The 23,853-nt window shown below is 38.3% G+C and overlaps 1 protein-coding gene across 1 annotated transcript in view; it reads right to left on the bottom strand.

The window, feature by feature from the left end:
- The window catches only part of ctnna1 (catenin (cadherin-associated protein), alpha 1), a 62,805-nt gene that overhangs the window by 11,312 nt on the left and 27,640 nt on the right, over positions 1-23,853 (bottom strand). Inside the window, exons 8-16 of the mRNA XM_088343485.1 lie at positions 22,829-22,909; positions 22,534-22,686; positions 20,283-20,375; positions 19,987-20,143; positions 19,699-19,899; positions 18,107-18,258; positions 16,825-16,935; positions 16,434-16,615; positions 11,061-11,166 (exon numbers count right to left, since the gene is read on the bottom strand). Coding sequence (XP_088199611.1) covers positions 11,061-11,166; positions 16,434-16,615; positions 16,825-16,935; positions 18,107-18,258; positions 19,699-19,899; positions 19,987-20,143; positions 20,283-20,375; positions 22,534-22,686; positions 22,829-22,909 — 1,236 coding nt within the window. The remainder of the gene's footprint in view (positions 1-11,060; positions 11,167-16,433; positions 16,616-16,824; positions 16,936-18,106; positions 18,259-19,698; positions 19,900-19,986; positions 20,144-20,282; positions 20,376-22,533; positions 22,687-22,828; positions 22,910-23,853) is intronic.

The following is a 23,853-nucleotide window of genomic DNA, read 5'->3' as shown; positions in this document are numbered from 1 at the left end:
TAAAAAATGGACGGAGGTTTATTTATCTATTTATGTTAACTGACCGAGCTGTGACTAAATGGCATTTTGTACCAAATTTACCTGTGTTTATTATCATTTGCCACATGATTTAATTAATTACACACTAATTTTAAGAAAAATGTAATCCTTAATCGGATTTTCCAAATAATTGTTTCCATAGTTTGAGACTAGTTGACTATTAAACGAGTCATTCGTTGCAGTCCTAGTGCAGACTGCAAAATAAATGTGGCAGATGGCTAAAAACATTGCTAAAGCATTATTTTATTCTTTAGTGTGCTAATAAAATGGAGCACCACAGCCTTTGATGGATCAGAGATCATTTGTTCCACGATGGCATAACCTGATATATTGTATTTCATGTTTTTGTTTGACAAAGCAGGTAGCGTCACTCGAAAATACCAAAGCCAATGTTCTCATCATAGAGACTCATGTCGAGAGCTTATATAAACCCCGACTGTTAATAGATTCCTTTTTGGCCTTTAGCGTGCACCTTCTAAATACCTTGTAACAATACCATTTGGAATTGACTGCTTCGCTTTCATCTCCTGATTAGAAATTTAGGCCAAATGGAGAGAAGAGACACAGAGGAGATGGAGTTCTGTTAAAGGAAAAATGGGCGGGAGAGGGATGATCATTTCAAAGAAGAACACTAATAGAGATGGTGGGGGGATGAAACACGAAGATGAAGGTTAAAAAGCGGAGGCAGAAACAAAAACATGTAACCCAAAACAAGCACTTGGAGAAAGCAGGAGGATGAAGAGTGAGCCAGAGGCAAAAAGCGTATGGAGAAGTAAATAAGAGCGATCCCCAACTGGGGTGAGGAGGATTCAAATGCGGCTTGCACGAACATTTGTGCGAGTGTGTGCGTACTTGCACGGAAAGACCTGCAATGAGGCTGAATGCAGCAGCCATGCTAATAAGGGCTTGGGGAAGAATTCCGACGGCTGAGCGCAGAGTGCTGTGAAAGCATCGCTTGTGCTCGTGCTCGGCTCAGCTGCTGGCTTCACTCTGCGAGGCTTCCCGCACTCTGACAAGTGCATACCGAAGTTGCGCGCTAGCGACAAGATCCTCCAAGATTGAGTGGATCGTGATCATTCAAAACCGGTGTGTTTTACCTGTGAGGCTGCGTTTCCTGTTTGGATGGCAGCCTGTTGATTTGTCTGGTTGTGGGTCTTTTTAATAAAACATTAGATTTTTATATTAGATTTTAATAACCTTGTTTTTATGGGGTTCGAGTTCCAAAGTTGAATTCAATACTTAAAGACTTTTGATATCAAATTTAAGACCATGTTGACAAAAAGACAGAATTTAAAAAAAATAATATATATATATTATTATATATATATATATAAAATATACACATATACATACACATTCAGACACTGCGCGACCTATGAACGAGTTAGGTTCCGGACAATCGTTCTTAAGTTGAATTTGTTTGTAACTTGCCTCAGTGTTATATTTTGTATGTTTATGGTTTATATAAGTATGTTTAAGGCTTGCATAAGCAAACCCTATCGTTTTGTACGAATAAAAAACATGTATCAAAATAAAATGCTCTATAAAGATAAATAAAATTAAGTTTAACTTACTTTTGGAAGATGAGCTTCAAAAGTTATGCGACTTCCTCCTTTGTGGTAGAGTGTGGCCGAAAAAAAGTGATCCAACCACTTTCTCAACCACATCAAGCTTTCTTATTCCACTTTTGTTTCAAAAGTAACAGCTCCCCTCCTCTTGACACTTTACACCAACCATATTCCATAGATGCACGGGATATTAAACAATAAAAATGTCAAAGTTCTTAGAGCGCTGGAGATACAATATACAGTATGTTTACACATGAACTAGGAAGAGGAATTTGATTTCTTCTTCGGGTGTATGCTGGGTGATATCTCACAGCGCCAAATGTCGGTTGCGGCGGAAAGAAGCACTACATTAAAATCTAACTTACAGCAATGTCCGGATATTTTTCGACAACCTGAAAAAAATGTTCTTATCTACCGTCAAATGGTCGTAATTACGCTCCGTCTGTATACTTTTAGAAAAATATATATATTTAACCAAGGTTCCTACAGCTTTATATTTCTTGCACACAACTCAAGGTCTCTGTCTGATGTTTCTATGTGTACTGTGGGTAAACCTCGGACATGCGTCTGCTCTGAAAGGCCCCACCGAAACTACCATTTTGATAGTTGTTTTTGTGGCCAAGTGATGTTGCCACTAAAGTGAATAGGTGAATTATTTACAAAAAAAAAAACAATTGATAAATGTTAAATTTATTTGAATTAAAAAAAAGTCTTATTAATGTGTTCACATTTTAAGACTTTCTAAAATTGGAGCCAAGACATGTTCATACCTTATTTTTAGAATAATAAATTCAATGCCTTTTAAGACTTTAAGGATCCGTAAGAATCCTGTTCCTGTATTTGGAAAAAGACAGCATTCATTTATCACCAAAAAGAATGCTTCTACTTCCTTTCTTTCATTTCTAACAGCTCAACTGCTGTTGGAAAATTCCTCAAAGCTTATTCCAATTTACACATCAATATGGTCAGAATGATTAAACCAAGCAAGCCTTAAGATACAGCACACGGCTCCATACAGTGAAACTGCAAATGGCTTATTAAATCAATGGTTCTTTTGATTGCTGCGATTATGGATTTGATAACTGTGCAAATGAAAAAGAAACTACTGCTGACTTAATAAAAACAGTCTAGAAAGAGAAAAACGAAGATAAGTTATGAATGATAATTTAAATGGGGTAGCAGAGGATTTCATTAAACCAAAATAGTAGTCATTTAATAATCACATGGACTCAATAGTCCGATTGACATCAGAAATCATGACATCATGTAAATCCATGTAAACACCTAAGTCCAACTGTGTTTTCCTATTCCAATGGTTGGGTTAGTGATTTGGTTTTCCGATTACTCTTGCAAGTACAGTGAAACTTCCAAAAAGAACCTCTGGTAGATGAAATTCATTAAGCAGATACCTTTATTTGTTTTTTTTTACAATAATTATTCCATTTAATAGTTTTGGCGGTGCAAAAACATTGTCAGCACACAACACATTATACCAATCGGTAAGGAAGAGACACTTTGAAAAGTTACCACGTTATAGCAAGTCTTCAGTGTATTTTTCCATTTTTTTCATTCCAGATACTCATTTTGCCTCTGAGACTTGTAGTAAAGCAACAAATGATACAGGCAAACTTAGTCGCAATAAAAACCTCATGTGTATTGATTTCTCGAAAAAAAATTCCATTTTATTTTCTTGCTCACGGCGAAAATGACAGAATCTATATATAGTGGATGCCACAGATATACACATCCATATATAGTGTAAGTCTGCTTTTGGGCGGGCACGTATGAGCTCACCTTTTTAAAAGCAGGATGGAGTAATGCAGTTCGCTATTTGAGGGCAGGGGAAACAAACATAGTGCTTTGAATTTGGTAAGTAAGTTGTACTGTTGCAAGGTGAAGTTTGGTTCGCATACAGTACCTGTGAACTTGTTTTCCCCATATTTCATATGTTTTTGATCATTTTAAATTGTGCCGTATAACTATTTTTATAAAGGAAAATGTTCTTTCTTTTGCCTATTTTGGCTCTAATCCAGATCGTCTTGATCAATGGTGGCAGACAACGTCATGATTGTTTGCTAAAGATTGTCGTGGTATTCTACTCAGTATGTCTTCCTGATTAGTAGGTGCCACGTTATGCTTATAAGGGTTATTATCGCTTAATAAGGATTTGCAATTATTAATAAGGGGACCAATTGGCAGAGGTTGACAGGTATGAGATCAAGAGATTGTTGATGGGATGTAAGAACAGTGTAGACTTAAAGTTTATATAAACCTTAAATGAACGTGAAAGGGGTTTATAGTACAATTTTTTTATTTGCCTGTAGTAGTTTGTATGTGCTGATGTTGACAGTGAGCATTCACAAGTGGTGAGGGGTCTCTAGTGGTAACCTTTGGGACTGCTCATGAATTGGATTTTTCTTGTTGCAAATAAAACTTGTAGACTATAATTCTCGTGTTTATGGTTCCTCGTATAAAGAGGAACCACTGTAAAAAAATGCTGTACATACAGGTTTGGCTCAAGAAATGCAAACGATTCATTCGGATTGCTAAAGAAATCGAATTCTGGTTCCAGTCGGACTATTCCTTGCAAGTAAACGTTGGCGGAGTAAATTGTTTAGGAACCAATTACTCAACAGTAAAACAACAAATGACATTATGCAATAAAAAAATTGTTCGAGCAACATGTTGAACAAAAGGAGTCTCTGTACCACACGCTAGCTAATGTCCATGATAGAAACGATGATCAGGAAGGTCAGCTCCAATCACTGGTAATGCCACGCCGTTTGCGGAATTCTATTATGCAGCGCAGAGAGAGGCAGAGCTGCTGACCTTTAAGATGCTTCACCCAGAGGAAATGCCAATTTACAATATTTACTGACACAGCAGCATTCTAATGAGCCACTGCCAACAACCTGTTGTTGAGAGCCACACATGAGTAAACCGGGGGTGGCATCTTATAAAATAGCCGGGTTCCTTCAAAAACTATCCGAGCATATCAGAGTAAAGCAAATTGAGCTAACAACATTACAGTCTGGTCTATGTTAAAGCATTGTTTCCAAAAACAAGTCAAAGCTTTCTACCACAGGTCTTTCATAGATGTTTAAGTCTAACAATGGAATGTGACAGGACAAAAACAAAGAACGAACTCAACCATTGAAGTACATAAAACAGGAGGATTGACGTCTATTTGTGTCAAGCACTGAAAGGTGTTACAGCGTTTGCACACCCTCCCATGGCCAAATTCAAGGAACTTTTAAAATACTTTCAAAGCCTATTTTCCAACTTCTGAAATAACATTAAAATAAAAATTCTGGTGTGAATTTGCAGAAGCACAAATGTATGCAAATTACGTATGCTATTTTCAGTCTTGAGCATGCATTTATCAAGACATGTGATTTTTAGATGCTGAGGAGCTCGTGAATACATTTTTTCCTCGGACAAATGTCTCTCCATATTGGTGTTGGGTAGCTTACATTTTCAGTAGCAGGGAGTTCTTCCCATTACATTTATGACCTATAGTAAATGTCCATGATTGATATGTAATTCTTGCACTGATACAAATTGCACAGTGCCCTGTTTAGGAGTGATGCACCTGTCTTGTAGGGGTGATGACACTTCATAGGTCAATGTCATACAAACTAACGCCAGCTGCCGTTAATCATGAGGGAAGAAGTATTGCAATGGCCAGGTGATGCCACCGGACAGCAGTTTCGGAGTTGTATAGACACATGGCAAGTTTGAAGCATTTACAAGCGCTTCACCCAAACTTTTTGGACTTTACAATAATTGAAGGACTTCAAGCATCCGTACGAACTCTAGTGTTAAGTTACTTGTTAACAGGTCTGGGTAATAGATAAAATAGCTAAAAGGACATTCATGTTATAATAATCCGGAAATGTTATATGATTTATTGTGTTATGCTTCTTTCAAAATATTTTTTTTTGAAAACAAGGACTCATAGGATTTTCTTTCTTCTTACTATCATCAGTTTGCTTTGTTTGCCATGTGCTAACAATAAAAATTAAATTCATGTTTGACGTGCAACTATTTATTTAGAAGCAAAACTATTCTATACCTTAAAGGCTGCTTCTGGACCATCATTTGTCTGAGTGATAACACATTTACAGGCTCATATTTTTCTACAGGGCCTTTTTTACTGTTGTATTTTTGAAGATGAAGAGGTTTCTCGCGAGGCTCATTTGAATTTACAAGCACATTACCACTTTAATTTAAACACTAAAATTTGTTGAAATATGTTTGTTCCCCAAACTAATTAACATTTGTTTTGAGATTAGATTTTCTCATATCATATTATGAACTGATTTACAATCTATAATTTCATTTCCTAGAATCAACTGTAGATATACCAGAAATATGTTGATTGGATTTGATGATCTTTTGTGACCCATTAAAGTAATTTGGGGGAGGAGTAAAGTATGCAGAGTTTACGGCGGCCAACAGGAGAACTTTAAAGAGGTTCATCCACAACCTAGAAAATCAGCAGCTTCCCTCTGCCCAGTATGAAGGACATTGCGTCCTTAGCAGAACCAACATTGTTAAGGACTCTCCTTTTCCTGGGACCCATCTTTGTGGCAGACACTACAAGTCTCTAAAAATAAACACTAACAGGCTCAGAGATGGGTTCTTTCCCAAAGCCATCACTGCCCTAAACAGCAACAAAAGACTGAAAAGAAAATCTTCCCTGTGTATACAAAAATTTAGACCCCCTCTTATTCTTTTGTTCTTATTTTTCAACAATGATGCTTCTAAATGTCATTGCACTATTTAATGATGCACTCACAATCTAGGCCAGTCTGCAAGGAATACCTTGTAGATTACCTCTCTGTCCAAATATTCAAATTTTATCGTATTATTTTCTCTTTTAGGTCTTTTATTACAGGTTTATCCTGAGGTGCAACGTATAATGAGACCATGTTGTAAACCACGGCAATAATTACAATTGTAATCACAAAAAAAGATTCTATTTTCATGCGTGAACACCTACCAAAACAATCAATCAATCGACAAACAAATCTGGTAAGCTCTGAGTTGTAACTAATTGGCTGGAAGATGACCCTCGAACTGCATATCGGAGAATTTATGGGACTCACTAGCTAAATTTGCTTGCGGTGGGTAATTTACAACCCTGCCTGCTGCTGAGCATCTGAAGCCACAGCCAAGATTAGACCGCGTCCAGCAACATAAATTGGCACAGATGTTTTCTAAAAATGTTTGATCTTACACAAATTGGAAAACCACATAATGAAATGTTAGCATTCATTTGGAATATATTATCGTGTCGCCCGCACATTCTTGTTCAAGTGTCAAACGGGCTGAAAACGGCCATGATAGGTACATTGTAACAAACATATTGGGTGACTTTCAACACCACTACTTTTTGTTTACCAGCAGAATTTGATAAAAGTCCAAGTCTCCCTGCATAGGAGGGTCAAATATTTTAATAAACTGCAGTCCGGCCCCCTTACACACGCCACTGACCAAAATCTCAACACCTATTGTATCTCTGCACATCTGACTTATGTTCATGTTGATCTGGTTCCATTACACATCGGGTTACTCCAAATCAGTGGTTCTCAACCTTTTACCCCTGCTTAGATAGGTTTTCATGTAACCAGCTATTCGTTGAAGGTATTTGACATTTCACTTCACTGGCAATAGTACTTAAATTAGGTATCACATTTTTCGAAGTACAAGTCATAGATTTCATAGTTTGGCCGGGGATGCGACTTATACTCTTATACACATTATTAAATCATTGAGGTTTAAATTTGTATTACTGGTATATAATTTCACGTTTTATTTTCACACTAAAAGGCAAGAGGGTGCTCTAGGCCTGTGCTGATAATTTCACCCTTGCCATGTTGTGTCGAAAAATATGGAATTTGTGTGATTTTAGTCATAGTCGCAAAGGGGCAATAGAAAAGATGAGTGGTAATCTTCGGCGTGTTACTTTAGTGGGATACGGGTATACAACAACGTTTGCAGACAGTTTTGGTCATGTCTAGCTCTGTCCTTCTAGCAATTGTATAAAAACCCAAATGGCTCCTTACTTTGGATTTTAAATTTATAGGCAACAGCCTTAGTTCTCGTTACTCGCTTTCTTTCTCCAAGTTCCACTTCCATTTACTTTCTTGCATTTTTACGTACCGGATAGGACGTCACAAGAATCGATTCCGGGGAGAAACTTAAATACTTCAAAATAAAATCACAATATCTACATTAATAATTTTTGGGGGGCCCGCCCCTAAATATAACATGAATATAACAATGTTTGTCACTTACAATACGTAGTTGGAGCTGAGCAAAACAAACCAGATTCAGATTCAGATCTACTTTATTGTCATTCTAGTACACGTGTATACAGAACGAAATGTCGATGCATCTGACCCCCACAGTTTCCTTGAATGTACAGATATAAATAAAGTTGTATTGTATTTTGGCATAGTATTTTACCATAGTGCCGATAGTGCAAGAAGAGTAGCTAACCAGATGTGCAAAATGGGCAGTCAGGTTAACAAGTCAGGTACACAGTAACATTAACACTGTAACAATAACGCTGTAATTACAATAGTGCAGAGAGCAATGTGCAAGGAGTGGCAAGCTATAAAAAAAAACTGCCAGTAGTGCAAAAAGTCAGATTAGCAGCCGTTTCGATTTAAGTTAACTATATGTTAGATTGACCATTTAACAGTCTAATGGCCAGGGGGACTAGACTATTGATTTTTAATCTAAAATTAGGGGCGGGCGTTGTTCACGAGTGCGCAATATACACAAATAAATAGAGAGTATAGTAAAATTTCAAGTACACCTGGAAATTCTCTTCAAGTACCTCATTACCCGATTTGAGAACCAATCCCGCTTTCTACCAAAATATGACCAAGGCCAAGCCCTCCTAACCCCCTCCGGCCTGATCAATGCAACCACATGAGTACATACAGCGCAACAAAGTCTTGTGAAGGAGAATGAGAGGAGAGATGCTGTGCCATCAAAGCGGGACCATCTGCTGATGTTTTATAAGAGGAGGAAAATCTCATTGGCCTCCTCCGCCAGAAGCACACAGTGCATGTGATTAATATGCCTAGGTTAATGAGAAGGCCCGGCATCGCCTTTGCTCTGCTGTCAGTATGTATGCATCTTGGTGGTTATTCACTTAACTATTGCTGCTGGAGTCTGCAGACATCATACACGGCCGAGCCTTTAGCTATTAGCAGGCCCTCAGCAGCACTGTGCTTAGCTGTCCTAAATATACATACACTGTGTGAGTAAATGCATGCAGTTTAGAAAAGCGCCACCTGGCAATTATACTGCTAATTAAAAGGCCAAAGCACACTTAATGGATTCATCTCTCAAGAGGGACGTTCCTCTCTCCACAGAAACGCACCGTCCACTCTCTGCACCTTCCCAATGCAATCGCCTTTTCATGCATTTTATTCTGCAAAACGACTGGCTGTGTTATGAGAGAGTGTCTCACAGCTAGACGGGCAAGCCTGGGGGCTCTGCACCAAGTGGTTACATTTGTTCAAACTGCACACAGAGAACCAATTGCGTCCCCGTAAATGTGCTGCAAAAATAGATTGTTGGAAGAATAAGACAGCCAATCAAATCCAACACGTGGGATGTACAGATAAGCTCACACTAACACAGTCACCCATCTGTTTTCTTTGGGGGATAGCGTTTTTTTTTTTCATTAAGGTGAATAGGCATCTCAAACAGTCAGTGATGCATATGAGAATACAAAGGATATGTAGAACTTTCACATTTAAACGAAGTCCAAAACTGGCCATTAATATGATCGAGATGAACATGTAACTGGGAATGCCATACACAGACAGGCAAAGGCAATAGTTACGTATTTATTCATTTACACTTTTAAAAGACACACCCCATCTTTAAAATAAAAAGTAAAATAATATTATCATACAGAAGACCGTGCCCATCGTACCAAAAGTGGAAAAAAGTCAAACCTCAGTTTGCCTTTTAGTAGGTTGGCAATGAACGTGTTCAAAGACCCAACCACATGAGAGCCACTAATAATGTAGAAAAGTCCTGATAAAGAATTTAAACTACAAGATGCATCTTTTCAGCCATTATGGTTTCAGTAGTGCAGAGGTCAACGTGTTCCATATTGTCAAACCAGAAATGCAGCGGCAACCTTTTTGCACCACTCTATTTCCCTAAGTGGTACCATGTTCTTGTAAAGAGACACTGGGAACCCAGCGGGTGCATCTTAACCACTCAAACAGTCTCAGAAGATCTTCATCAGATAAGTAGGACATGTGCCAAACAGCAAAACTGTGATTTTACAATTAATGCATGTATGTGTATAGGAGAAAGAGAGAACATGAATTATTCAGTGATGTAAATCATGTACAGTGAAGTATTTCATGTTCCCTATGTCAAGGGCCACCATTTCACAGAGAAGGAACAAGTTGACAAACGAGGGAATTGGGCGGTGAGTGGAATACAGGATTTGTCCACCTTTTTCATTGCCAAATTCAAGCACGTATTTATGACTTTCAAAGCCAATTATCTAATTTTTCCCAGTATGACTAAAAGAAGAAATCTGGTGTCAATTGTGTATTTCGCAGAGCCATTAATGTATCTGATTTACATATGTGATTTTTAATCTTGCGTGCACATTTAGATCTTGACGAAATTGTGATCATATATATATATATATATATATATATATACACGATATATATAAAATCTTTGTAGATCGGAACAATCGGTGTGTAAATATTTTGGGGTAAAATGACAGTAATATGTGGTTAAATTTTCAGTTGCAGGAAGTTTTTCCGATTACCATTTACCACCGGGAATCCCGACCGTAGTATTTTGCAGGTTCCAAAATAAATCTTCGTAATGAAAACAATACTTGAATTAAATATAAATTTTATAGTGCAGTTTGGGTGTTGCATGCACCTCATCTTGGGCGCGACCCATAGGGGGCAAAGGCGCTTCTCATAGCCAAATGCCATACAAACGAATGAAAGCTGCTGTTAATCACGAGGGAAGAAATGCAATGGCAATGTGAATCCAAAGAGAGCAACATTTTTAAGCAGATTTTAAACATTTACAAGCACGTAACCCAAAATTCCTTTTCAACCTTGAAAACACAACCTTTAAGCATTTTCAAGGATTTCAAGCACCCGTAAAAACCCTGTGAGTAGGAAGGCAAGAGGAAAATGGAACAGAACCCCCTGGAAAAATTGCTTAATGGAGGGTGACTTCATGAAACACAAATGAGAGTAACTGTTAAAATCAGCAGGACTCCCCATCGTGATCCCTGCTGAGATCAAGAGGGACGGCCAAACCGGGCAAAATTAATCAGTGAACATTCTGCTTCTGCATAAGCCCATGTTAAACATGTCACTAGCCAGAAAGCTGCAAATGACATGAAAGCAGCGATATAGAGCAAAAGTGACTTACATTGTCAGCAATGGTGCGACCCAACTTGTCCATTCTTGATCCCGCCTCTGCAATTTTCTTGGCGGCGCTGATGACATCAGATGTATTCTTTAATGGTCCTTTCCCCCTATAGGGGAACATTTGAAAGATCAGTCAGTTCGGTGGTTTTTTTTTGTACATGTGGTGTGTTATTGTTGGTTTGGAACATGGGTGTCAAATCATTTTAGCTCGGGGCCACATGGTAGAAACCAGACGAGTAAATTAAGGGTATAAGAAGTGTGATCTAGGGTTGGGGAGCTTTTAAAGGCTCACAATCAAAATATGATCAAGGGGTGTAATGTTGGAATCTAAAATTATTATTGAGGGTTTTTTTTCCTTCACTAATATTTTATCTTTGTGTTTATCAAATGTGCATTTGCAAATTAAAATGCAAAACAACAACTGAATTCATTTCCACTACACTTTATTTAACTCAGGGAACGTCACGCATACGAAAAAGAACAAAATCATTAAATCCAATATTTCAATTTGTGTTTGTGTGCTACTTTTTGTCAGTCTTTCTGCTTAGGAATTTCACAGTTAAATTGCATACCTTTTATAGAAATTAGTTAAAGATGCTTTAAACTTCTGCAAGACACCGGGATGCTATTTCTTTAAATTTTGCATTTTTTGCATTGCCTTTAACAGCGCCTGCGTGATTTTAATTATAGGTAAAATAACATTGAGATAGGTTTCCTCAATGTGCTCTGGTTGATTAATGGTAGTCAGCAAATAAGGCTACTGTAGGTGCTTTGCGAGTGGCGTATGGCTTTGGCGACATATTAAATCTGCTGATCTTTGGCTCAATTTTTTGTGCTTCTCTCAGCATCGTCTCGGAGGCCACATCAAATTACGTGGGAGGCCATGAGTTTGACAAATATTTTCACTCAAACAGATTTAACACCATTACAAATTTCAGCATCAAAACAAAAACATCCTTGTTGTACTGTAAACGACCAAACGTGCGAAAGCTAATGCTATGCGTGTCTTTATGCAATACTTCATCCATTAATTATAAGGTTTAATCTGCAGGAGACCATGAAATCAGCTGACTAACAAGAGCATGTCACTTCAAAGAACAACAAGCATAGCGAGTTTCAATCACAGCCCATGGAGTTCTTCAATGCAACATTGTTCTGACCCTACCCAGGTCAACAAAGTCTTGTGAACAAATTTGACATACCGTTTAGCCATTTCATTTCCCCAAGCCCTTCCTTCATCACAAGGGACTACAGAACACATTTGGCATAAGACAGGAATTTATGTCAACACAACCCTCGCTTTTAAGGGAGGGGAAAAAGAAAAGAAAAAAAAAAACTCAAACCAGGACAGATGGATAGGGAAGTTTGCAACATGTTCATGTCCCTTACCCTCTGCTGCCCTTCTGTAAAATAAATCGTGTCCCAGTGTGGCTATCGAGCTAAGTGGACTGTTGAACGCAATGGTTTGTAATTTCTCCTGTAAATACGGCTCCAAAATTATTCCAAAAACAGACACAGAATACTGACTGTTGCAGTAATGACTGGCGTAGATTATATCAGACAGCAAATCAAGTCATATTTATCTGTTTAGGCCTTAATCACAAAAAGTCTCTTAGGGACGCAAAGACCACTATTACCAGATCCTGTGATCTGAAATCTACAGGAGAGCAAGGAACAAAATTGAAAATCTCTGCATGAGAAACAATAAGCATGGAGAAGTGCCGCACATGAAGTAATCTCCCTTCCTGGATCATAATCTTAAATAGTCATCAACATAGCCTAGAAAATAATTTGCAGTTCTATACGCAGTCTGGAGGACATTGCCGGCTTGCGTACTGTGGCAAAAATCATCATTTTTAAGGAACGCCATCATCCTGGCCATCACATCTTTGACCTGCTGCGCTATGGCAAACACTACAGGTTGGTAAAAAGGACTAACAGGCTCAGAGAAAGTTTTTACCCCAGAGCCATCACTGCCCTAAACAAGCGTAAAAGACAAAAAATAAAACCTCTTGCCTACGTATAGAGAAATCTATATTCATTTATTTTATGTTTATTTAACATTTCTGCTAATGGTATTGCTATTTTTCTTAGATGCTTTTTACTTGTGCATCTCGGCCAGTCTTCAAGCACCACTTTTTGAATATTATCTTGTGTCTTTTATTACAGGTTTATCCTGGGGTGCCACGTAAAATTTAGTTCAGAATAAAGAAAATTCTATTTATATTATTAGCAGTATTGGTGTAGGGCGGGGCTGTCAAACACAAGACTTTTTGTTCTCAGGTTGGCAGGATCAGTAGACAAATGGCAACTCCAAATTTTTAGCTTTGTTTTCCAGTATTATGCGTCGTCATTCAGCCTACCTAATAACCTACCCTACAAATAATCATCACAGATGACAAGGGATCTTTTCTAAACACGACAGTCAATAGGGAAAACTATTTTAATTTTTGGCATTGAAAGTGTTAACTGGTTTGTATTTAAAGTGGTGTGTACAGAGTTTTACAGCTAAACCAAGTCACCACGGTAAACGAACGCAACACTTCCTTCTAGCGGCCCTAGGGAGCATTTAATTTGCATTTGCTTAAAAAATATCACTTGATAAAAATGACCAACTCGCTTCTTTTTTGGGTAAATACTCAAATATATGCTGTGCCTGATTAAATCATCCAATGTATGTATGTATGTTGGACATATGTGATATGATATGTGGTAATATAAAAGGCATCAACAAATTTTATACTGCATCCTTATTTTAGATTTTCTTTTTAGCTTGCCTGCGGGACCCCTTTTGATCTGTTGCTAAATATTAATTAACTTAAATTCAGTGGTTCCCCACTCTTGCCCAATCAAAACTTGAGGCCTTGGGGACAGCAGGACTTCTTAGAACGGGAGGGGACCATGCCGCATTACACTGCACAGCAAGGAGCTCCACCAGCTGGGACTTCTTGTCCCTGATCAATTGTGAAGTAACGCTCAGACAAGTGTGGCCAAGGGAGGGGATCAGGAGCAGTACGCTGCATTCCAAGTGTTGCTCATCAACGTATCCTGCACTTTGTGTTTGTTCTCCTAGCTACCGTCAATCGTACTCAAAGCACGAGCCGAGTGATCTAAGGCTAAGGATGATCACGACTTAGTCGGGTTGGGAAAGGGACCTTCTGATCTCAATAGTCAGGCAAGATGGTGTATTTCTTTCTTTAAATTTGAATGTGGGGTGCGTAGTTTGAAGTGTCGTTAAAAAGTTTAAAGTGGAATATTTTCTCTGTTAGTGTGTGTTAATGCCCAATTGTGTTCAAAGAGCCTTTATAAATGTTTTCCCATTGCGGCTATCTGCTTTTACCAACGCTGTACTGGGACTCGCAACATATTAGGTAAGAGGGGATGTTGGAGATTGACATTATGCTCGGCATTTTAGGCTAAGGTTAAGAGTGTAGCGAGAAAATGGTAAAAGTAAGAAAAGTCCCGTTTCAAATACGATGTAAACGCCATAACAAACCCCAAAGAAGATTAAAAAATAATTTACTCAAGCGCGTATAAGGCTAGGTTCACACTGTAGACCTTAGTGCTCAATTCCCATTTTCGGGTGAAATTGTTCACATTTCCAGCTAAATCCGACTTTACCTCCAGTGTGAACGCCGCAAGTATCCTGCATGCGCAGAAGACGACGCGAGATGTCACACAAAATGTGCTCAGTATTTGCGCTAGTAAGTACTCATGGATGTTAACAGTGGCGCGGATCTAGCAATTTTAAAGTTGTCGTGCTACCGGAGGCTGATCAGAGATGTCAACCCAAATATTAATTAAATCCAAAAGCTTGTTAGATAAAACACGGGAAGCATTCAATGGATTCTGCTTCCTCAAGCATTGTTGAACCCACAATAGTGACGTCTGTCACCTATCGATGACGTGCAGCTCACATGAATGTGTCTCGACCGTTCACACAGCAGTCGCATTCCAACAGATCAGATAAGTTTGAGATTTAAAAGCACATATAAGAGTGGCCTGGGTCTGGTGTGAAAATAAAAATTTAAAAATTGCGTACGTGCCGTATAAACTGACTTTACCCGATCAGGACAATTCGGGTCCGTGAAAAAAATAATTGCTTTTCCTGCAGTGTGAACCTAGCCCAAGATATGCATGTAATCATGGATTATCTGACTGAGGCTAAGATCACGACATTAGGCCAAGAGATGGCTGCACAGAGCAAAAGTATTTTAAATTCCGTACAGCATATTGTTGAGGGTTGGGGAAAAAAAACTTTCATAGCAAGAAGACTAACCTGTCTTTCTAAATGATTAATACTAGAAGCTATTCATTTTATTACATTTCTTAAAAACTGGCCGAGGTCCGACATACTTTGAATGCCAATTAACTGTCTGCAGTTTATCTGCTTTCTTTTACAGGAATTTGGAGAAATCCACTGGCACTTAAAAAGCATATCAACATCAAGTGATAATTCGCTGTAGCGTTGAAAGCTCTTTTAGCCCGACTCAAAACGGATCATGCTTTTTTTTTTTTTTTTTTTTTTTTAAATTGTTCATTGGCTGTAATGTACTTTATAAACAGCATGCATTTTGCACGACATTCCATTCATATTAAAGACGATAGCTTGTTTCAATCAGCATTAAAAGCGACGCTCAGTCCATAAAAATTCCAGGGGTAGTTGTAAACAAAAAAACTAGTGACAAATTCCACAGTGCAGGGTTTTTCATCTCAAGTGCTAGTAGGGCCATTCGAAAACAGACAAGACAGACAAGAAAACAGTGGAGAGAGTTCTGTAGAGGGCAGAAAAAGCTGAGAACTTAAGTTGTAGGCACAGCTTCAGGCACTAGGCTGTTTGTCAATCTCATAGGAACAAACTATGCCCGGCTACCCAAAACTCTACATCAGGTGGCCCCCAAATATATTGGATGTCTCCAAGCCACAAATGCTTTATTCATAAGGGCCAGCATACAGCTATAAGCAATGCAGGAAGTCAACAAGGATCACTCTCACTCTGCAGATTTGTCATGGGAGGTCGTGATCAATTACCTCACAGAGCATTAACCTTGGCAAGGCATTGTGCAAGCTCAAGGTTGAAGGGGCAATCATTTGGGCGACGGTGGATTTAGCCAGCTACTGACCTTCTGTGTGCTACTATACAATGGCAGTGTGACAGAACATTTTGAACATATATATAAAACACCAATCCTTCATCAACTCCTGCATGCCATGAGGTTTCACTCTTTATATTATTATCAGACATGAATCCCTAAGGATTTGTAGTTTAGTGTTGATGGCTTAATACACAACTTAAGTTTGATCTCCCTAGTCAAACTCTGACTTTTCTACTTGTTTTGCACATTAAACAGTGGTTCAAATGCATCAAACTAACCTGGTGAAGTCAGTCATCTCCATCATGATCATACACATCTGTTTGGCCAAAACAATGATGTCATTGCCACTGTCATCCCACTTGGATACCTCAGCATCCAGCTTGCTTTTCTCCTCCTGGAAGCTAGCGACTTGTTCTGCTATCTTTGCCTTCTGTTCCTGTGGCAACTGAGCCATAATAGCCTAAAATGGTGAACAGTTGAAGAATAACAGGTTAGAAAAGTACACTGCTGGCCATTTTGTGCAAAGGTTTTAAAATACATTATCAAAGTGCTATGGGAGTCCACAGTTTGGATGCAGCAAGTCAAGATGATTTACAACAATGAAGAGTTATTTTATTTTGCTAAACTTTTAACCGGAGAATAAAAACTGCAAAGACACTTCAGACTCACTCTTGCACTTTGACCAGCAATGAGCTGGTCATCCTCTGTCTGAACGCTGGTCCTACTGCGGACATCAAAGTCTTCAGTTTCAAAGTCAGAGTCGTCCAACTCTTCTGGAGTCTGTAAGGACACCCAAAAGGTAGATTTATTTTTTAGAAACAAAAAAAATATACATAAACATAAAACAACCGCAGTATTTGGCAGATGATGACAAGACAAAAAATGCAGTCCATTGTACAAAAAAAGTCCTTACACTTAGGTAAGAACAAGGCAAATTTTTACTGAATCCCATCTGGTATCACTAAAAAAAGAGGAAGATTTAGGAGCTTGTGTAGTTTTTTTTTTCATTTAATCTTCAGCTATCTCAATATAAAACAGACCATATGCTTCTGCTTTTACCCAGAAAAAAAACAGTGCACACCAATGACTCCTGTACTTTTGGGAATATAAGGTACGATGCAGAAAATAAATTGGAGGGGGGAAAAAAAGCGGATGGGGGGTGGGTGGAAACTACATTGTTTTTAGTAAGTTGTGCATTTTAATGATAAAATAATACCTCCTAGGATTTTTTTTAATTCTTCAAATCGTTCCAGGTAAAAAATAGGGTCTATTTTTTATTGCAGAGATGTCGTTGCTGTTCACTGAATCAGGGCATATCCCCAAGTGTAAATCAGTTATTACTCGTGGGCATCTCTGTCAGACAATGGTGTTCGGCGGGGTGCAGAGATCACCAGCCGTGTTCTTAGAAACAGATGAACGTGGGAAGCCCACAAATTGGAGCTTAAGTTCGCGAGTGACAGGTGCCTTTTCTGTAATCTCTGAACACTTCCGTGCATTATGAGCATCGTTTTATCGTTGTACCATATAAAGCAACTGCTAAAACTAAGCATTTAAAAACCTTGGATGAGCTCATGTTCAACAGTACATGAAAGACTAAAAAGACCCCCCATGCACTTTTATGACGGTCTTCTTGAAAAGTACATTTTTCACTCTGATGCTCTTTCCAACATAATGAACTAGACAACAGGGGGGAGCAAATGCTGAGTGGTGGTCAGAGGGGCCCTGAACTCACATTTTGCCTTGAACTGCCATTTGCTGTCAACGTAAATGACATCACAGTGCCTGTGGGCTCAGGTCGTGAACAACATGGGAGATTTTCAGACATCCTTAGGCAGAGTGATGACATTTTGGGTTGCGAGCAAATTAGAAGTATAAGGTTTCAAATGGATGTTTTCATATTTTGGCAATTAACAAAACTGTAGAAAAGAGACAAGCAATGTATGCAGCTTACCCTAATCATGAGGACAGCCTTGCGAATGTCTCGAATGCCGTCATACACAAGGCGCGAAGCATCAATGAACTCATTCTCATCAACCGGCTGTGAGGGGTTGGCGCTCAAGGCCTCCACTGCAGACTCAATTTGCTCCGTGAACCGTGGCATCACTGAAGCAAGGCGAGATGAAAGGTAGGGAAAGAAAACAATATTGAGGAATATTTCTTTCAAGAACAACAATGAGTACAGGCCAATGTAACTGCAGTGTAACCACAGACAAATAAAATTTGCCTGTTAGAGCAATGTGACAGTCCAGACAGCTAATAAATGGATTGTAATGAGAGAAACAGTTTGTTATTAAGTTTATCAAATGAGATTATTAAATTAAATAAAATAGTGAAGTCAATCATTGACGAAAACAAATTTATTCTAACCCCTTAACGTTTCTGTAAATTTTCCTCAAATCCCAATGCAAAACAAACCCCAAATAAATTGAAAGCTGTTGTTGAACTGTTCGGAGAATATGGACAGTTTTGGTTTCTTTTGAAAGGTAAAGGTTTGAAGGTGTGTCCCATACTGGAATAATCACGGCTATTAACATTTAGTATTCTGGGTTATAAACAGAAATAGAAGGTATTTACTCTCGACCGATTTCTTGTTTGCAATAAAACCCCTGACCACTCACTATTGGCTAATAATTTTTAAGTCGAAGTAAGTCCTGCCTTTTTTTTCCCCCAAGATAGGCCCTCATAGGTTGTCAAAGGCTAAGGTCCGCGAAAAAAGCTTGCAATTGGCCAAAAGTAGTGTGAATCAAAAAGTCAGAGGCTAATGGCTATATGGGAAATCATCAGGCGGGTCTGTTTATTTTTAAATGGGGAGTCAAGAAGCAAAACAGACTGATTACAACACAGATCTTCATATGATGCATGTATGTTTTTAGGCAGCTTTTTTTTATCTGTCGGCAGTATCATGTGTTTTGGAGTAAATATTTTACACAGTTGGATCAACTGGACTCCCGCGAATGTAACCACACCATATTTGTGGGGAATCGTGTCATCAGAATAGTTTCACAGCACTTTTGGGTGAGTCATACTTATAGTTTTCTGGTATTAAGTTTCAGACGAATTCCGATGTTTATGTGACGAGTGCATTTTGAAAATTGTAAAGACCCGACTTTATCAAAAGTCGGAACGTTAAGGGGTTAAGTAATTAACCTTTTAAAGTAAGTGTTTTCAGAAGTTTATTCTACCAAATGCATAAAGTATCCAAGTTGTTTTTATAGTCCATCACCGCCAACAAAGGAAGCCACATCATGTTTTTTCTACAAGCATTTGTTTTGAATGTTTGCACAGCAAAGTAAATGTTTCGGCCGATTTGATTACATGTTCCAATTATGTAATTACTATGGCTTTTATGGAATTATGCTTGAAATTATGAGCCCACTCTATAAGAAAATACTGTGAGCACATAGAATAAAAATGCTGACAATTGTACTGATAATTATATTTTTCAATGAGTAAAGAAGAATGCTTAGTGTTTTTGTCATGTTTTTGTCTCTATTAATTAAAACATAATCATCATTCAATTGTAATGTTGTATTTGAGTTGCACCTGTGTCAGTCAGGAGCTTTGTGGCTTCCAACACCTTCTCTGTGTAGATTCCAGGTTCATAATTGTCCATCTCAGAAGTGACCACATGAACTACTCGTGCAGCACGGCCTCGAATAGCACCAGCAGTGCGATCCAAACCGTCCACATCTTTCTCTTGCAGAGCGATAACACACTTATTCACGTCCTCCAGGATGTGATTCTCTAGAGAGCGAAATACTTGTCCTTAGCGGGATTCCATGGTTTGCCTCATGATATTTTTGTATTTGGGTCATTGTAAGTACCACTTACCTGAGACGCAAAGGAAGTCATCGATAGATGTTATGTCATCAACAGCATCAGTTAGGACTCTGACCTGTTTTTCCCATTGCTCCTTGAACAAATCCATGTTGTCTTGTGCCACTTTACTGTTGGGCTTTGCAGCAAGGGCCAAAGCCGCATTAATCACCTGTGAATGCCAAATTAAAAAAAATCAGATATCGACTTATCATAAAAGCATTTAAATGCATACAGTTACATCGAAAGGAATAACAGCCATCATATTTAAAAATGACATCAATTAAAAGGCCTGGTGGAAGTGTTTGTACCTGAGGGCAAAGAGTTTCCAATTGAGATGCTGCCATTCTGACCAGCTTCACTCCCTCCTCATTGTTAGAGATGGAGCAGGCCAAATTGGCCACCTGAAAGATGAATGTGATAAAGAATAAAAAATACAATAGAAGTAATTTGAATGCATATTGAAGAATAAACTAATGAAATAACCAGACAACTTGAAAACATGTGCTTCTGCCTTCCGGACAAATACTTTGCTTCTCCAGAAAAATGTAGGTCATGGAATGTATGACGGCAACAATGCAGAGAAAGACTGCCGGGGAAGAGAGGAATTGCACCAAAGCGGGATTATCCCGACAATGGGAGCGTAATCTATTGCATGGCTAAACTATGGAAGGGGGAAAAGTGTCAGGAATGTGGTCATTTACGTTTTGAAACATTCACTAGTTCCATTAACTTAGCCTTACTAAAATCCACATATTGGTCAAACGTAATGGATCTGTTTAGATGGCATCCAAAGATAAATGTGGGTCAGACTCGATGTCGTCAAGGTTTCGGACAAATGTGTATGAACTAATGGATCATTTGCCTTTAGGCTACAAACTGGTTGTGCTCATATCATGTCAACAGAATAGACCAACACTGATACTAATTTGGAGAAGGCCAGAATTTAAAAACACAGATTTGAGGGTTTGGATGTAACAGAGTCATTATATTTCCTACACTTGAACCATATCATTTGTAACTCTTATAAAAGAAAAGCCTACAATTGTCACTGAAAATAGCCCCCGATGTTCTGTTACTTTCAGAACTGCCGTTTACCAAAATCATCATGATTATGCACCTTCATAACATAAAAATCTGACAGCCAGTGAGAAAAACAAAAGGAGGCAGGCTCAGTAGAAAACAAAAACTCCAAATCAATAACTTGTTGAAATTATTTCTTGATGATTGTTTTCAATTGTGGAACCAACAGGCGAATCTTGGCCGCCCTATCACAATTGGGAACCAAATAAAAAAAGGTTTAATTGATAATTCCATGTTGCAATGAAGAAAGCATGAGCCTATCTCAAAACACCATTTGACATCTGAAAAAAGATCAAACACTGTACAATCCTGCCTAATGCGAACATGGCGAGAAAATTACACAAAATTGCATAACTCAACTAGCGTGCCAGATGTAGTGCACTTTGCTAAAGTAACAACTTGAAAGATAATGGTCAACTAAGAAAGCGCATCGCAAACGTTTTATGAGTCCATTTCCTTTAAACAAAACAACCTACTTCTAGTGTTACAGAAAAAAAACAAATATTTATTTAGCAACCCTTCCATTATCCAGGCCTATTAGAATCAGTAATTAAGCATTTTTTCAGTTCTGAATTGTCATATTACATAAACTCTAAAACTACAAACTAAGATTGAGGATATCACTTCATACTTCAAATATCTCCCCCTCCATTTCAAAGGCTACCATTATCCGAATGCCAGACAAATATTTTGTTTTTCCAAAGTACAGGAAAACAAAATTTTGATGCAGGATTTTTTTAAAACTGATGAATATTCGCCCGGAAACGAGGTTACATTATTGGGGTACATTCAGATTTTCAAAGTATTTTAGATTTCATGTTACACGCTACAATACACAGCATTTAAACTAGAGTAAGTCTGACAATGTCCTGAGGTTTGACAGTGAAGTTTTCCTTCGAAATTTAAAGGTCTCCTCCCCAAAAGACTGGCCAATTCTGCCCAATTCGCTTGTAGTGTTTGGCAAAAGCTTATGCTGCTCTATTCTCACTGTACCAGCCAATACAGTGGATTTGTAGTCAGGCGCCTATAGGGAGATGTCCCATTTCAAATGTCAGCATTTGACGCTGAGACACGGGCATTCAAGGAATTGAGTGAAAGTACACTAATGAGGTCAGCTTCTCTGGCCTCTGGCTTGTTGCTTTTCTAAAGTTATCACGTCGTGTACTTATCTCCTGTCTTGTCCTTAAGAAAATGTACATATTAGAGTAAGAGGTATGGAGGAAAGGTATGGAACTGCAGCAGGCAAACTAACGAGTTTGTGCAACTGGCTAAAATTCATCATGAACAGACTGAAGCTGGTTAGGTCAGTACATTATATAAATACTATCAGCAACAGAATTAAAAAAAAAAATCGCATTGGAGTTTACAGTTCATGTCAAAGTCAACAGACGGAAACATTTGAAAAGTAAATACATTGAAAAAGTATTCGATTAATATCAAGGTTGCATTTTGACAATTAAAATGAATGTTGTACATTACCTCGATAAGCTTGTTGGCGTGCTCACGGAAAACCTGTGCATATTCTTTGACTTCTTTCTCATTTCCGTTCTTAGCAGCTTCAATCAAAACCAGGAGGGGAACATTGGTTTCCAAAAATGAGTCAGACACATGGTCCATTACAGCTTTACGCAGCTGTAAAGGCAAGAAATGGAACACAGTGGCAATGTTTTACTTTTTCCAGTTAAGTATATTCTTGTATTACATTACTGGCTGTACTGAAAGGAGGTGGGGAAAAAAAAAAGATCTCAAAAGGGAACTAGAAATAATACTTTACCTGTCTGCGGAGGTCTCTAGTTTTTTTTGTCATTCTATCAATGGCTGTGTTCAGAGCATCACTCCTGTCTTTTCTGCCAGCCTGTAGAGAAAATGTGGGATCATTGAGTACACGCAATGAATGGTGAACTATATGACAACCAACTATAAACACCCCCTACATTAAAGACATCAAGATTGGAAATTATTTTTTCATACGCTAAGTGACAAAACCCAACGCACAGAAAACAGGAGTGATGTACTTGGCTTGTGCATGAGTCCTAATTACTTTTCCATTAAAAACCTTTAGAAAGCATGTTGCTTTGGTGGTAAGGGAAAATACTTTGACTGTGAAGGAAATTCAGAAAATGTTCAAGTGAAACATTCATGTTAGTGTTAAGGACGCCCATCTATACATAAAGACAGAGGAAAAAAAACAATTGTATGGACATTGGTAATATACGTACGTTTTAATATATTTGCATGAATCGTGTATAAGAAACATTCAAACTCTTTTTGAAAGAAGTTAACACTAAGTGCGACAGCTCCTATCTACACAGGCAGTTGTATTTCAGTCAGGCTTATGATTTAATTCTACAGCAGAGGATTCCAAGGCACTACTTCGAGGGGTTAATTATGCAAACAGTTTCTCTATGGCAGCTTTAATGGTTTTAACATAAGTCTATCATCACTCTTCTACTTTAATTGTCCACAGGGATCAAAACAGGTGGCTATCACAGTCATTCTCTGCATTCTGCTAGAGAACAAAAAATGACAAGTAGATTAATGTGGGACGGATTAATAACTTATTGAAATGTAAATAAAGAAGAGGATTGAAGAGAAGAAATAGTGCATCCTTGATTGACACATAGCAAAAGTTATTTTAGTCTTGTTGTGCTGAACCCATCCAGGCCATACTGCCCAGAGGAAAACAAATCTCAGAGGACTTGAGGTAGAGTGTTACAAGACACCGGTGTTTAGGGGAAATTTTAAAAACCCTTTAAAAAGTATCTTTCCAACGAGAGAGATCACATCCAAATGGAGGAC

The sequence above is a fragment of the Urocampus carinirostris genome, chromosome 9 (genome assembly GCF_059441175.1).
Source record: "Urocampus carinirostris isolate Australia breed hairy pipefish chromosome 9, RoL_Ucar_1.0, whole genome shotgun sequence".
Classification (NCBI taxonomy): Eukaryota; Metazoa; Chordata; class Actinopteri; order Syngnathiformes; family Syngnathidae; genus Urocampus; species Urocampus carinirostris.
Note: the sequence above shows the minus strand (reverse complement) of the source record. Positions and strands in the feature narration are given on the sequence as shown.